This window comes from Rhinopithecus roxellana, chromosome 5 (genome assembly GCF_007565055.1).
Source record: "Rhinopithecus roxellana isolate Shanxi Qingling chromosome 5, ASM756505v1, whole genome shotgun sequence".
NCBI lineage: Eukaryota > Metazoa > Chordata > Mammalia > Primates > Cercopithecidae > Rhinopithecus > Rhinopithecus roxellana.
In genome coordinates, this window is record NC_044553.1 from 149,961,606 (window position 1) to 149,976,670 (window position 15,065).

The window sequence follows — 15,065 nt, forward strand, 5'->3', positions numbered from 1 at the left end:
ATTTTATTTTGAGACGGAGTTTCGCTCTTATTGCCTAGGTTGGCGTGCAATGGCTCAATCTCGGCTCACTACAACCTCCACCTCCTGGGTTCAAGCAATTCTCCTGCCTCAGCCTCCCTAGTGGCTGAGATTACAGGCATGCGCCACCATGCCCAGCTAATTTTGTACTTTTAGTAGGGACGGGGTTTCTCCATGTTGGTCAGGCTGGTCTTGAACTCCCTACCTCAGGTGATCCACCCACCTGGGCCTCCCAAAGTGCTGGGATTACAGGCATGAGCCACCGTGCCCAGTCTATTGCTTTTATCTTTATAGAGTCCTTCTATTTATGGCCAATGATATATGTTCTCCATTTGTAAAAGTGACATAAAATTTCCTTTTAAAATAAATTTAGGAAAAAATTATCTGAATGTCTGAAATTGGAGAAAATGAGACTATGGTATTTAGAGAGTGCAGAGAACAAATGGATTATACACATTCTAAATATCAAAGAAAATAGATGGCTGGTTTTCCTGAGGTCCTATTATGACTGGTATTCCTCACCTAAGTAGTAAGTAAGCTTGAGAGGGATTCAGTGAGAAAATCCCTGCTCCTGCCTATGTGTATGCAAAGGCAGGATGGACAAGGGATAGAGAAAATGGAGACAGTAGACCGAAATGATGATCAAGAAGAGTGGGAATCAAGAGTCCTATTGACTGAAATGTTATTCTGCTGCAAAACAGAAAAAAAAAAGAGTCCTACTGTGTGTAAGTATTTTGAGGTATATCCATACATGTTCCCATGTTCAGATCATGTAAGGTTAAGGGGACCAACAAAAGCCTTTATTTTCAATAATAGAGATACTTTGGTTCTAGCAGAATTTTTTTTTTTTTTGAGATGGGGTCTGGCTTTGTCACCCAGACTGGAGTACAGTGGAGCAATCATGGCTCACTGCAGTCAAACTCCTGGTCTTAAGAGACCCTTCCTTCTCATCTTCCTGAGTATCTGGGACTATAGGTGCATGCCACCATACCTAAGTTTTAAAAATTACTTTTGTAGTAAAGGAGGGTCTTGCTATGTTGCTGAGGCTGACATTAATATTTTATAAAAGAAAAACATGACATAACATTCAACAGTTCGAACTGGTGCTTTTTTGCACCTATCCTGCACTATACTTTAAAAATAAAAATTTAAACCTAACAGTTACATGGCATTCCATTTTTTTGACATCACAATACATAAAATTGGATCTTTTCAAAAAGTCTATTTTCTTATTTTGTAAAAATACCACAGGCTGGAATTCTAAACAGATTTTTTTTTTCCTTAAGGGTGCTTTTTTCCCCTCCTCCCTTAAGAAGGACCTAAAGGCAGAATATCTTATTCATTCTTATGTAAAAAGTTGCTTCCAAATTGTTATAGGAGAAGCAGGAAAACATCAGAATCATTGGTTCAGTTATTTTAAAATAAAGGAGAAGAGCACACACATTTAGTGCTCTCAAATGTCACGCACTACGTGATCCAGGTGCACCCTTCACATTACCAGGATATATTCTCTATCACTTTAAAATATGGTATATCTCAGATGCTAACATGTGAGTGAGTGTGAACAACTAACAGCTTGTTCTCTATGGCGAGGCAGTAAAGAAACAGCACCCTACATATTTTAAGGGACTGTGCTACATTTCTTCATTCTTGACGATTTTGAGAATCTACCCTAAAGTCCATGTTTTCCTAGGTAACTTACTCATAATTCCCCAGATACAAGAACTGATTGACTAAATGATTTAAGTAAGACAACACAGCAAGTTGACTTCAGAATTAAAAAAAAAAAAAAAAAAACCTAAAAAAAAGTGACATTCACATTTTAAAAGGCAATTTAAACGAACATAAATAATTTCTGTAGGACAAATTGATAAACTGAGACAGGAACAAATTTAGGGGAACACTAACTCATCTGATATTATGGCTACACTTTTCCCAAACAGCAACAATTTAAATCTTAAAAGTGAATAATAAAAACAGTTATAGCTTCCTATGTATAAATACTTACTATTAGTACAAATAATATTTACCTTGCTGGTTATTTTTTGCTCTGTTAACTTCTTACTTACATCATCATTCTGTTGTGCCTCCTGCATGACAAACTCTCGTACCATGGATGGATTATATTCAACCAAGTATGAGAATATATCAGTAGCAGCACTTCGCACCTGTGTATCATCCATGCCCTGCAGACAAAAAGCATTTATTTCTCCTATAATTATAAAAATATGGAACCTATAGCTATGTAAATATCTAAACCTAACAAAACATACGAAAAAACTGCAATGTAAAAGAAAGGTCAAAGAAATTCTTCTGCATATAAAACTCTTATCGTATGGATAAAACTGTATTTTCTAAATCATGTATTTTTGTTTGCCTTTCTATTTTAACATTTCAGCTAATAAGCTGCAAAGCTGACAAATTATCATTAAATTATGGAAAATTCCTTTAACTGCATTCTTTTAATACTGTGTGAAAACTGTCTAACATTGCAATTTTATAGCTTCATTAGCTTAATGAACTACCTAAGATTAAATATTGGCTATAATAGAATATTTGCATGTTACATTAAAAATATTAATTTTGGGATTAAAAAATGGTAATTAAAAATGAGGAGACACAAAACTTACAAGGATGACTTCTAAAGCTGGTAATATGCCCATGTTTGACAAAGTCTTGAAAAAAGCATCTCTGTTTTGAGGCTGTAGCGTTTGGGAAAACGCACAAAATTCTTTTAAAAAGTTAACCTGAAATTAGAAAAAAGGATAAGTGATATAAAAAGTTTTATTTATTTATTTAGACGGAGTCTTGCTCTTGTCGCCCACACTGGAGTACAACGGCACGACCTTTGCTCACTGCAACCTCTGCCTACCAGGTTCAAGTGATTCTCCTGCCTCAGCCTTCTGAGTAGCTAGGACTATAGGCGCCTGCCACCATTCTTGGCTAATTTTTGTACTTTTTAGTAGAGACGGGGTTTTGCCATGTTCGCCAGGCTGGTCTCGAACTCCTGACCTCGTGATCCACCCACCTTGGCCTCCCAAAGTGCTGGGATCACAGGCGTGAGCCATCAAACCCGGCCAGTGGTTTTATTTTTATGCCTTTCATAGTATCTAATTTCTTACCAATTCCTGTCTTTTTTCCTCATCTGTTGCTTCATCTGTTAGTTGTGCAAACAAATCCGTCAAAAATTTTTCATCTTCCTGTGAAACAAAGGACAAATGCAGTTATGTTAATGCTAAGATTGTACTAAAATATAATTTCAGGACACTTTAATATAAATGGCAATAACTGAAAAAAGGAAGGTATTGGCAATGCTGTCTTTTTATTTTCTTAAAAGAAAGAAAAACCATACTATTCAAGTACAAAATTCTGTCAAGGTTCTATTTTCTAAGCCTATTTAAAGGCCAGGTAGTAACTATTTTGAGCTTTGTGGCCCATGTGATCTCTACTACGAGTACTCACACCCTGGTCCAGTAGTACGAAAGTAGTCACAGACAACTGTAAATGAATGGATATGGCTGTATTTCAATAAAATATTATTTACAAAAATAGCAGGACCAACACTTGCTGACTCCTTATTTTCATAGGTTTTATAACCTTAACTTTTAAAGGACAGGTTCTACAACCTCTCAAATGAGAATGAAAATGAAGACAAAGCTACTTTAGTGTTTTAAAGATACAGAGAACGACTCAATTATTTAAAAAGCAAAATTTAGAACTTTTTGTTTTACTTCATTTTATAATTGAGACTTGGATTTTAAAATTTACCCAAGCCCAATTAAGGTGGTAGAGCCTTCATGATTGCCCGGTCAATGCTTCTCATCTCTATTTTTTCATTGAGATCCTGGCTTTTGTTTTGTTTTGCTTTTTGAGACAAAGTCTTGCTCTGTCACCCAGGTAGAGCACAGTGGTGCCATCTCGGCTCACTGCAACCTCCACCTCCCAGGTTTAAGCAATTCTCCTGTCTCAGACTCCTTAGTAGCTGGGACTACAGGCACACACCACTACGCCCAGCTAATTTTTATATTTGTAGCAGAGGCGGGGTTCTGTCATGTTGGCCAGTCTGGTCTTGAACTCCTGGCCTCAAGCAATCCACTGGCCTGGGCCTCCTGAAGTGCTGGGATTATAGACATGAACCACCATGCTCGACTAAGATTTTTTTTAAATTACATACTATCTCAGCTAGTGGAAGTAGATTCAATACCACTCTATCCCTAGACATGCCTCACTCTAAATACACATACACATGGATGTGTATACAAGCTCCCACTAGATTACTAGCTCCGGAATTCACTGTTGTGAGTGCTCCAGAAAAACCTTCTGTGGCACTAAGTTAGTTTGGTTATTCGCACCTTTACTTTTTCTAAAATGTCGAAACAGGTCATACCTCACTAATATGATCTTGACCACGTTTGTTACCCAAATGGCATCCAATTTCAAGACACATCCCCAATACACTATATTCTACCAAATGGATATCAAATGGTTAAAAAAGATATTCTCTGAACTGCTGCAGAAGTACAGCAAGCAGAAGAAAAAGTACAGAAGTAGAGAAAATAAGAATGTTTATGGTACTACAAAGGAAGCAGTCAATGGTAAGAGGGCGTGATATTATGTATGCATGGGGCTACACAAAGTGGGCAGGAACCTGCATTAAACTATACCTCAATCACTTCTTGCCAAAACATTTGTAAAATGCTACAGCCTTCACAGCAGCACTTTGGATAGAAATGTCCAGCATCAAGAGAAACAGACGTATTGGCAGCCAATATTTTACACAGCATATTGCAGGGAAGCAAAGATTTAATAACTTGAAATTATTCATACTTAATGAATAAAACTGGCATTTTACATGTACGAAGACCAAGAAAACACAGAAGTGACAAATCCCCACATAACAAAAACAGAACCATATGGAGCTGAAGAAAAGGATCAGGAGAACTCAGTATCTTAATTCATACTTTTCCTTTTTTTGGCTATCACTGGCTAATACTTTAGAAATACAAAATTTTCTAAACAGGAACAGACATATGATTAAACATACTGCTTTAGATGTGATGTGTGCTATCAAGCAGCTCTTGCTACGTTTATTGTCTTCCTTTCTATACTTAACAAATGCAGGTTTCAAATAATTATTTTATTTATACACCTGAGGTAAAGTCTTAAAAGATCTTCCAAGTCACATTACACTTATCTGCAGCGGTGCGACCTTGGCTCAATGCAACCTCTGCCTCCCAGGTGCAAGTGATTCTCCTGTCTTAGCCTCTGGAGTAACTGGGATTATAGGCATGTGCCTCCGCATCCCGGATTCAAGCAATTCTCCTGCCTCATTCTCCTGAGCAGCTGGGATTACAGGTGTCCACCACCACGCCTGGCTAATTTTTGTTTAGTAGAGATGAGATTTCGCCATATTGGTCAGGCTGGTCTCGAACTCCCGACCTCAAGTGATCTGCCCATCTCAGCCTCCCAAAGATCTGTTATTCTTACAATATCACAGGCATCAAAGAATAAAAAACAACATGGGTGTGTGTGTGTGTGTGTGTGTGTGTGTGTGTGTGTATGCATGCAAATAATTCTTTCTTTGTACTACATAAACTTATTGCTTTGTTGAGATAGGGTCTCATTCTGTTGCCCAGGCTTGAGTGCGGTGGCATGATCCTTGCTCGTGCAGACTCAAACTCCTGGGCTCAAGCGATTCTCCCAACTCAGCTCCCCAAGTGGCTAGGATTATAGGCATGCACCACCGTTATCTGGCTAATTAAAAAAAAAAAACAAAAACTTTTTTTTTTGAGACAGAATTTCACTCCTGTTGCCCAGGCTAGAGTGCAATGGCACGATCTCAGCTCACTGCAACCTCCGCCTCCCAGATTCAAATGATTCTCCTGCCTCAGCCTCCTGAGTAGCTGGGATTACAGGTGCCCACCATCACGTCTAGCTAACTGTTGTACTTCACTATTAGTAGAGACAGGTTTTCGCCATGTTGGCCAGGCTGGTCTTGAACTCTTGACCTCAGGTGACCCACCCGCCTTGGCCTCTGAAAGTGCTGGGATTATAGGCGTGAGCCACCACACCCAGACCCAGGCTAGTCTTTAACTTCCAGGTTCAATCGATCCTCCTGCCTTGGCTTCCCAAAGTGGTGGGATTACAGGTGTGAGCCACTAGGCCCAGCCTATGTAAACTTCTATTTCAGTTAGAATAGACCGATTCACACATTGGGATGACACAGTAAGAGGTTTTCTAACTTTGAGGGTGTTACAAATGCAAATTATTGTCTAGCTCTCAGAGACTTCCACTCTGTTTTGTGTGGAATTCACCACACTGCACCCTAGGGGACTGTGATGCAAACACCCTAAAACACCAGATCAGAGAGACTGGGCATACTGTAAGAAAAAAAATCTACATTTTAATAAGCAATTATCAACAGATACTTTTAAAAATTCCCATGAATCTTACATCATATTAAACACTTTCTTTACATGCCTGACCTCAGTTAATTTTCAGACAACTTTACAGGGTAGGCATTAATGTCACCATCCTTCAGATGGGGAAACTGAAGCTTTAAGAAGTTAAGGCTGCCCAACTCATATAGCTACTGAGAGTTTTAAGTGACAGACGGAGCTGAAACTCAAATTCACATGGGTTTAACTCACCCCAAGGCACACTCCCTAGCAAAACGTGGCTTTTGGTAGGGATACATGCAGTTATAATTTGCCTCCTCTGCTACATTCCCTAGACCCTGAAACTGGACCTTTACTGTATCATTTTCTGGGATTTTTACAAATTCGCCTTAAATTTTATTTATTTGGTAGAGACAGGCCACAGCGCCTGGCCCACAATTCTCATTAGAATTTATATTCTGTATTTAGTGACATTTCTCTTGGCTTTGTGCTTCACTCTTTCCTCTTCCAATCTGTTCTATTCTATGCATAATTCATAGAGTAATAACCCCAAAGTTCAGCATTCAACCATTTCATTAATGTTATCTTCCTGTAGTTGAGTATGGTGGCTCACACCTGTAATCCCAACACTTTGGGAGGCTAAGGTGGGAGAATTGCTTGAAGCCAGGAGTTTGAGACCAGTCTGGGCAACAAAGTGAGATCCATTCTTTACAAAAAAAAAAATGTTAAAAGGTGGGTATGGTGGCATGCATCTGTAGTCTTAGCTAATTGGAAGGCTGAGGTGGGAGGATGACTCAATCCCAGGAGTTCAAGGTTGCAATGAGCTATGGCTGTGGCACTGTACTCCAGCTGGGCAACAGAGCAAGACCCCAACTTTATTTAAAACAAAAGAAAAGAAAAAAGTCAGGCTGGGCCCAGTGGCTCACATCTGTAATCCCAGCACTTTGGGAGGCCGGGTCAGGCAGACTGCTTGAACTCAGAAGTTTGGGGCTATCCTGGGCAAGTATGACAAATTCCATCTCTACAAAAAATACAAAAATAGGCTGGGGGTGGTGGTGCACACCTGTGGTCTCAGCTACTCAGGAGGCTGAGGTGGGAGAATTGTTTCAGCCAGGGAAGCGGAGATGGAGGTTGCAGTGCGCTGTGCTGCCCTACAGCGTGGGCAACACAGCAAGACCCAGTATCTAAAAAATCATCCCGTTGTACCATTTCTTCAAACTACATTTATCATACTTACCTCTCCTATCCCAGATACAGTAACCTTCTGGTCTCATAGTATTATTATATATTATAATCTCTTAAAATATTTCACAAATACTTAACTTTATACATTAACAAAATTAAAACTTAATATATGTATTTAAGAGGAGCAAATTGTTTTTGCTGCATCTCTTGAAGTATGAAAAAAGGAATGATCTAACTCACCTGCAACATGCCAACAATCTCTACCTTATTGAAAAAGATAAAAGAGTGAAGTGTTGATAACATGTTTTCTTCAAAGACTGAAGGAGTTGGTAGAACCATATCTTGTATATACTGAACTCTGTATGTCTGATGAATTTTTTGTTTCAGCTCAGGATCTGATATGGGAATCACTTCTTTAAACTTGGCTGTTTTCGTTAGAAATTCCCTGTGTTTTCGTGGTTGTGATAAAGCAGGATCATATTCTAAACATCCAATGACGTCCATTATACATTCTTCAGAGAACATAACTTCAAAAAGAGCAGTTCGATTCAAGAGGAAGATGCCTTTGATAATTTCATACAAGTGGTGCAGTCCTTCAATATTTTCCAAATCCTCACACACATGAAAAAGCTCCAGGAGCTTTTTAATATAACCCTCATTTTCTAGTGCCAGTGCAAGTTTTTCACGACGAAGAGGTGAAGGTAAAGATGATGCCACAAGTTCTGCAATTTCTTCAAGGCGACTTAATTCACAAGATGGCAATTCTAAGCCTGGCGATGACATATCATCAAAACGCTCCTCTTCAGATTCATCCACAAGGTCCTGAGTGATGTCCACGGAAGGGTCCTTTCCTTGAACCTATGGAAAAAAAATTTAATTGCTGACTAAATATGTAACAAGTGACCAGCAAACCTAAATGATATTCTAAGATGAATAAAAGAGATGTTGTAAGAAACCTATAATGATAATTTTCAAGAGAAAACTGCCTATTTTTCTACATTACATTTCTCCAAATAACGTATACTTTCAATTTTAAGGAAGTTAGTCAAAGTTCAAAAACAGACTGAGCTTCCTTCTAAAGCATGAGGTCTGCTTGCAAGAACAACTTTCTAGGACAGGCTAAACTAAGTGAGACTGTTATGAAACAGACCTCTGCAGACTCACAACAGAAGCCTGATGCTAAAACAGCCACTAACATCTCATATCCCTGGCCCTCTTTTCCAGCAGACCAGGGCAAGTCTCAGAAACAGTCCTAGGACTGTGCTAAAGGATAGCTGCCACCACCAAGCTCTTCAATATTTAACTCTGAGATGAAGACCAAACAAACACCAAATATCATAATGTTATGATCACAGAAAATATATATAATTATAAGCAAAAAGTAAAATACTTAACATCAATTGACTGTAGAAACCAAGAGCCAAAGAGCATGAACAAACTGGCTTTGGACCAAAGTGAGTCACTGATTTGCTATAAATACTGACAGCCCAAAAATAGGATTTAAAAAACACTAGGCAGAATACAAGAGTACCTACATAAAAATGAAGCCACGTATAAAGTAAATACAACCTATATGTATGTAGTAGGAGTTACCCCCAAAAAAGGTCTGCTGAAGGTTAAGTAACCAAACCACAAAAATATTTTCCTTTCTACACACCCTAACCTGTAGCCTTCGGGATCCCTCTAGGAGCCCGCAAATCTGTCATAAAACCCAATTTTATGCCACTGGAGGGGCTCTTATTATAAAAAGGTAACTTACATTGACTACATTTTAAAGTAAGGCATTTTTTTGTAACAAAAGGTCGAGGATAAACTTTGAAGGGAAAGAAATTTTGTTATCGTGGCACTACAATTTGATACAGTGACCACTAAAGCAAGTAGAAGGCCAAGTAGAATGTAAAGGGATGAAAAAAATTAGACCTTGTATGAAAAAGCCAAGAAGTTTAAATTGCTTAGCGTAATGAACAGATGCATTGATAGATACTAGAAGAGATGATGACCTGGAATACTTTTCTTGAAATGTGCTGCAAGGTGATATGGTCTTGACCTCAACCAAGTGGACAGCAGCACTGAAAGGAGGCAAGTCAAGTCACATTCATGGCTTGTACCTGGCAAGGTCTCACATTGGCTCTGAATTTGTTAATTACGTAAGCTCTCATTATAATTTTAAGTTCCTAATACCCAAACTATGATTTCACCACAGAAAAATGTTAGATTTTGATTAGCAAACCGAATGAAAAGAGAGGAGTGCCCTTATTATATTAAAAATGCCATCTTTTTGAGTTCAGACAAAAATTGGTGAACATGGTTCAAGAAACAGAAAAATATTTAACATCTCAGAGAGCAAAATGTAATGACTTTCTTGGATCTAGAAAATGATTGAGAAGTTCAGACAGAACCCATAGCGACTGAGAAATGACATCTTGAAAATAAACTAAGTAAATGATGAAAGGGAATACCAGAAAAGAAGATAACGCAGCTAGTGATAAAATTATTATAGAGAAAGCATGCAAGTACTACTATCTGTGCCCCGACTTTAGATGACAGAAAACTTTATGGCATTGAAGACGGAACAAAGGTAAAGATCAGACAATATTAAAGGAGAGACAGGCATGACAATGACAGATCGAGTTCAGGTTTGAGTTGCACATTGGCATAAAGGAAGACTGCATCCAGAGTGGGACTGTGTGATTCAGAAAGATGAAACAGAGGAGAACAACATTTGTCTGAATAACAGATGCTATTAACATAGCCTGAACTCACTGATGTCACCTCTCTCTCTTTGGGAGAACTCTACAAAACAAAATCTAGAGAAATGTGCTATAAATAGAATTGTTGGACAGAAAGCAAAGAAAAACTAAAAAGATGGATGGCATTCAGATATAAATGTTAGTCCTTTCATGTTTCAGAGAAGGAAAAGGACAGCTTAACAGACAGCTTAATTTATGAAAAGCACAGCTAAGTAGAATATATAGTTGAAATAAATTCCATAAGTTAAGAAAAAACTGTGCTAAGGGCACTGTATCTTCTATGAATGTTATGGCTGTCAAACTTCAGGGTGCATCAGAATCACCAAAAGCAGGGGGCGACAAACTACAGCCAAATTTGGTCTGTGCCTGTTTTTGTAAATAGAAGTTTTATAGAAGACAGCCCCTCCATTCATTAATGTGCTGTCTACGGCTACTTCCGAACTACAATACCAGAGTTGACCTAGCTGTGACAGAGACTATATGGCCTGCAAAGCCTTAAATATTTGCCATCTTGTCCTTTAAAGAGAAAAGTCTGGCCTATAGGGCTTGTGAAAACAGAATTCCTAAGAAAGGATTTTAAAAAACAATTATTGGACACCACTTGCAGTTTTTGATCCAGTAGGTCTAGGGTCGGTGGGAGGGGGGCTGGTCTCAGAATTTGCATTTCTGTCAGTTCCCAGGTCATGCTTGTGCTGCTGGTTTGAGGGCCACACTCAAAGGAATTAAGGAATCTGGTGAAGATTATTCTCCAGATATGGAGTGGAGAAACCTTCTCTGGAATGAAATGGCCTAAACGAGTGTGTAACAAGAGCCAATGGCTTTAGCAACGAGAGCACATACAAATGCAAATTCACAAAAGGTTGCGATTATGTCACTAGGAAACTCCAGAATAAATTAAGAACATTCAAGCCTAGAGGCAGAGTAAGGCTGAATCGTCAGCCAAGAGCCATACTGCTCAAGACAAGTACAAGGGTGGGTTTTCTTTCAAGAGCCACAAGAAGTTATAAACAAAAAAGTGATGTGATCAGACTTGCATTTTTCAAAAGATCACCTAATCACTGTAGCTAAAATGTTGATTTAGGAAGATCAGTCAAGACAAAACCAATAAACCAGGCAAGAAATGATGGTGGCTTGGAAAACTACAATAGTAAAAATGAAGATAAACTAATGGATCAAGATTTATTATCGAGATAATAAATGGGGGGACTGAATGGGTAAAAGCGACGATGGAAGGATAAACATGATCCACAAGTTTCTGATTTCAGCAACTGGATGGCACTTAGAAGAAGATGGGACAGATGTATGTAGGAAGATTATGTTTGGTTTTGGAGTACTAAATTTGAGATGCTAGTGAACACACAAGGAGAAAGTTTCAAAAAGGCAGGTGGATATAAAACACTGGAGTTCAGCAAAGGTATGAGCTAGAGAGTTTAGTGTCAATAAATTATATCTTCCTTTAAATCAAGTTCAAAGCAGCAGTGAATTTAAAAGATCAATCCGAAATTTAAACTCTTGGGCATTAGTTGAAAGCATGGCGAAAAATAAACACTTAAAGAAAGCATGTTGATTTTTTATTTAAACAATTACCTGACATATTTTCTCCCAAATTTCATCACATCCAGCTTTTTCTTGAAAGCTAAGGGCCAAGTCATAATTTTCTGCTTCAGACCACACAATCAGAGTGTCCTTTGGAAACATAAAAGGAATCTGAATGATTAACATACACTATCACAAACGAAAATGAACAAACAAAAGGAAATAAAACTGTGCTCATTTTTACTTCTTGCAACACTAATACTGGCAATTACCAATGTCTTTTTCAAAACAATGACTTTTTACACTTCACTTCCCCCAATCTATAAAACAAAAATAATGTTTCTTAAGGACAACTTAAACCAATATATGGAATATATTCTTTTCATGCACTGCAAAAGATAAAAACATTATACCAATTACACCAACACTATCCAAGCATACTGACTTGTATTTTACGCTGTCAATAAAATGTCCAAAGAGGAAATCTAAGTATAAAATAGCTAGGACATGTTAGGACGATAGGGTTAAAACAACTCTTTCTCTCTTCCCTCTACTGTCAGCAGGTGTTTTTCACCAGGGGCTTCTGAGATCCACGAAGCCCTTGAAATTATTGGCTAAATTTGTAGTATGTGAGCATTTACCTGTACATAGGTTCAAAAAAAACTTAGCAAAGTGCTATGGTTCAAGAAGCAGCAACTCCTAGCACCTACCACACTTTCATTCCTATTCAGAACTTCTTAGTTTTTTGATGGAGGTCTTGTCATGTTGCCTAGGCTGGTCTTGAACTCCTGGCCTCAGGCCCTCCCACCTTGGCCTCCCAAAGCAATGGGATTACAGGCATAAGCCACAGTGCCTGGCCATCTAGACAGAACTTTAATGAAAATTTAATGAATAGTTCGACAGTTTTTATTAAGATGTAATCTCAGCAAAACACTGCACATACAATACTGAGACCATTTTATATTCCTCATAGTACCAACAGCATATATTCTACGATATGCATGGTATGATAAAAATATATGGCTGGACGTGGTGGCTCATGCCTGTAATCCCAGCATTTTGGGAGGCCGAGGTGGGCGGACCACCTGAGGTCAGGAGTTTGAGGCCAGCCTGGCTAACACAGTGAAACCCCATCTCTACTAAAAATACAAAAATTAGCCGGGCGTGGTGACGTGTGCCTGTAATCCCAGCTACTTGGGAGGCTGAGGCAGGAGAATTGCTTGAATCCAGGAGGCAGAGGTTGCAGTGAGCTGAGACAGCACCACTGCAATCCAGCCTAGGCAACAGGAGCAAAACTCTGTCTCAAAAAAAAAACAAAATTAAAAAAATTTTAAAAAATTAAAGAGTCAAAATATTTATTAAGGCCTAATATATCCTTTTGGCAGGGTGTGGTGGCTCACGCCTCTAATCCCAGCACTTTGGGAGGCCAAGGCAGGTGGATCACCTGAGGTCAGGAGCTCAAGACCAGCCTGGCCAACATGGTAAAGCCCCGTTTCTACTAAAAATACAAAAAAATTTTAGCTAGGGATGATGGTGGATGCCTGTAATCCCAACTACATGGGAGGCTGACGTGGGAGAGTCACTTAAACCCGGGAGGCGGAGGTTGCAGTGAGCCGAGATTGTGCCGCTGCACTCCAGCCTGGGTGACAGAGTGAGAGTCTGCCTCAAAAAAAAAAAAAAAAAAAAAAAAAAAAAAAAAAAAAAAAAATTCCTTTCAAATCTTACTGGCAATAAATAAATATACATACTCTTTGATAGCAATCAACCATTTCAAAAAAGGGCCCTCTCATTGACAGCAATCTATAAATCATCTCATACAAGAAATTGAATGGTACTAGGGAGAGTCACAGTTAATGGCTAACTTCCAAATCTGAAGGGCTATGCCACTCGGTGTTTTTTCAAGCTGGTACAAAGAGAATTTAGAAGAGTAAAGTTAGACGGATTGGAGTATGGTATAAAGAAAAAAATAATTCAGTCTTACTAGTAAGTAACCAAAAACAGACATGCAAAAGCTGACTGGGCATCCATCGGGATGACAATGGTTCCTGTATTGAGGAGGAAACAGGACTAGCTTAAGGTACTTTTAAGGACCTATGATTCTACTGCAGCGGTTTCTAACCTTTCTCATTAGCAAGGACTTCTGTTTTTTTTTTTTTTTTTTTGAGATGGTGTCTCCATCACTCAGGCTGCAGTGTAGTGGCACCATAATGGCTCACTGCAGCCTCTACTTCCCTGGGCTCAGGTGGTCCTTCCACCTCAGCCTCCCAAGTAGCTGGAACTACAGGCATGTGCCACCATGCCCAATGTTTATATTTTCTGTAGAGGAGGAGTTATGCCATGTTGCCCAGGGTGGTCTCAAACTCCTGGGCTCTAAAAGTGCTAGTATTACAAGTGTGAGCCACCACTTCTAGCCAAGAACACTTCTCAATATAACACAAATGGATTCCATGTTTAAAAATGTGTCTAAGCGAGGCACAATGGTGTATACCTGTAGTCCCAGCTAGTTAGGAGGCTGAGGAGGGAGGAGTGCTTGAGGCCAGGAGTTGGAAGCCTCAGTGCACTAAGATCACACCTGTGAACCAGTACTCCAGCCTGCGCAACATATCAAGACCCCACCTCTAAAAGAATAAAAATGAAAAATTTATCTGCTAAACTGCATATTAACTCTGTTCAGTCATTTATACAACTGTCAATCAAGAGACCAGTAGTCTCGCTGGACTAAAGTGCTGCCAGTCAGAAATAAATAAATGAGAATCTGATTTGGTTGTGCAGTATTACTAAGTCTATAATTTTTATTCAGAAATTTGGAAAATACCTCAAACTCCCCTTTTTACACTATCTTAAAGGACTTCCAGCTATCACAGACCCCAGGCAGGCAATCTGATCCAGACTGAGTAGCAGTTCAGGCTCAAAACTATTAACATTCTAAGATCAACATGCCAAAAATTAGTAAGGTTTCATTTTTAGTTTACCTTTATAATTCACCAGAACAGAACAACGGGTAGAAGAATTTGCAGTTAATCTATAATTCTGGCAGCCTAAATACTTTACAAGGTTATCTGCTCAATAGATACTGAGCATTTATTGTAAGTCTCCATGTAAGACAAAATTAAATTACGTTATTTTCCCTCAAAATAGCATGGAATGAAAATACTGAATTTAGGAGGTACAGAGGCCA

The 15,065-nt window shown here is 38.8% G+C and overlaps 1 protein-coding gene across 2 annotated transcripts in view; it reads right to left on the reverse strand.

Moving 5' to 3' along the window:
- PPP4R3A (protein phosphatase 4 regulatory subunit 3A) overlaps positions 1 to 15,065 on the reverse strand; it is a 51,804-nt gene that overhangs the window by 15,922 nt on the left and 20,817 nt on the right. Inside the window, exons 3-7 of one of the 2 annotated variants that reach the window (XM_010358598.2) lie at positions 11,939 to 12,037; positions 7,842 to 8,459; positions 3,141 to 3,218; positions 2,649 to 2,765; positions 2,088 to 2,204 (exon numbers count right to left, since the gene is read on the reverse strand). In XM_010358598.2, the coding sequence (XP_010356900.1) occupies positions 2,088 to 2,204; positions 2,649 to 2,765; positions 3,141 to 3,218; positions 7,842 to 8,459; positions 11,939 to 12,037 (1,029 nt within the window). Of the gene's footprint in view, positions 1 to 2,048; positions 2,205 to 2,648; positions 2,766 to 3,140; positions 3,219 to 7,841; positions 8,460 to 11,938; positions 12,038 to 15,065 lie in introns of both variants that reach the window. The other variant, XM_010358597.2, reaches the window with a different exon arrangement.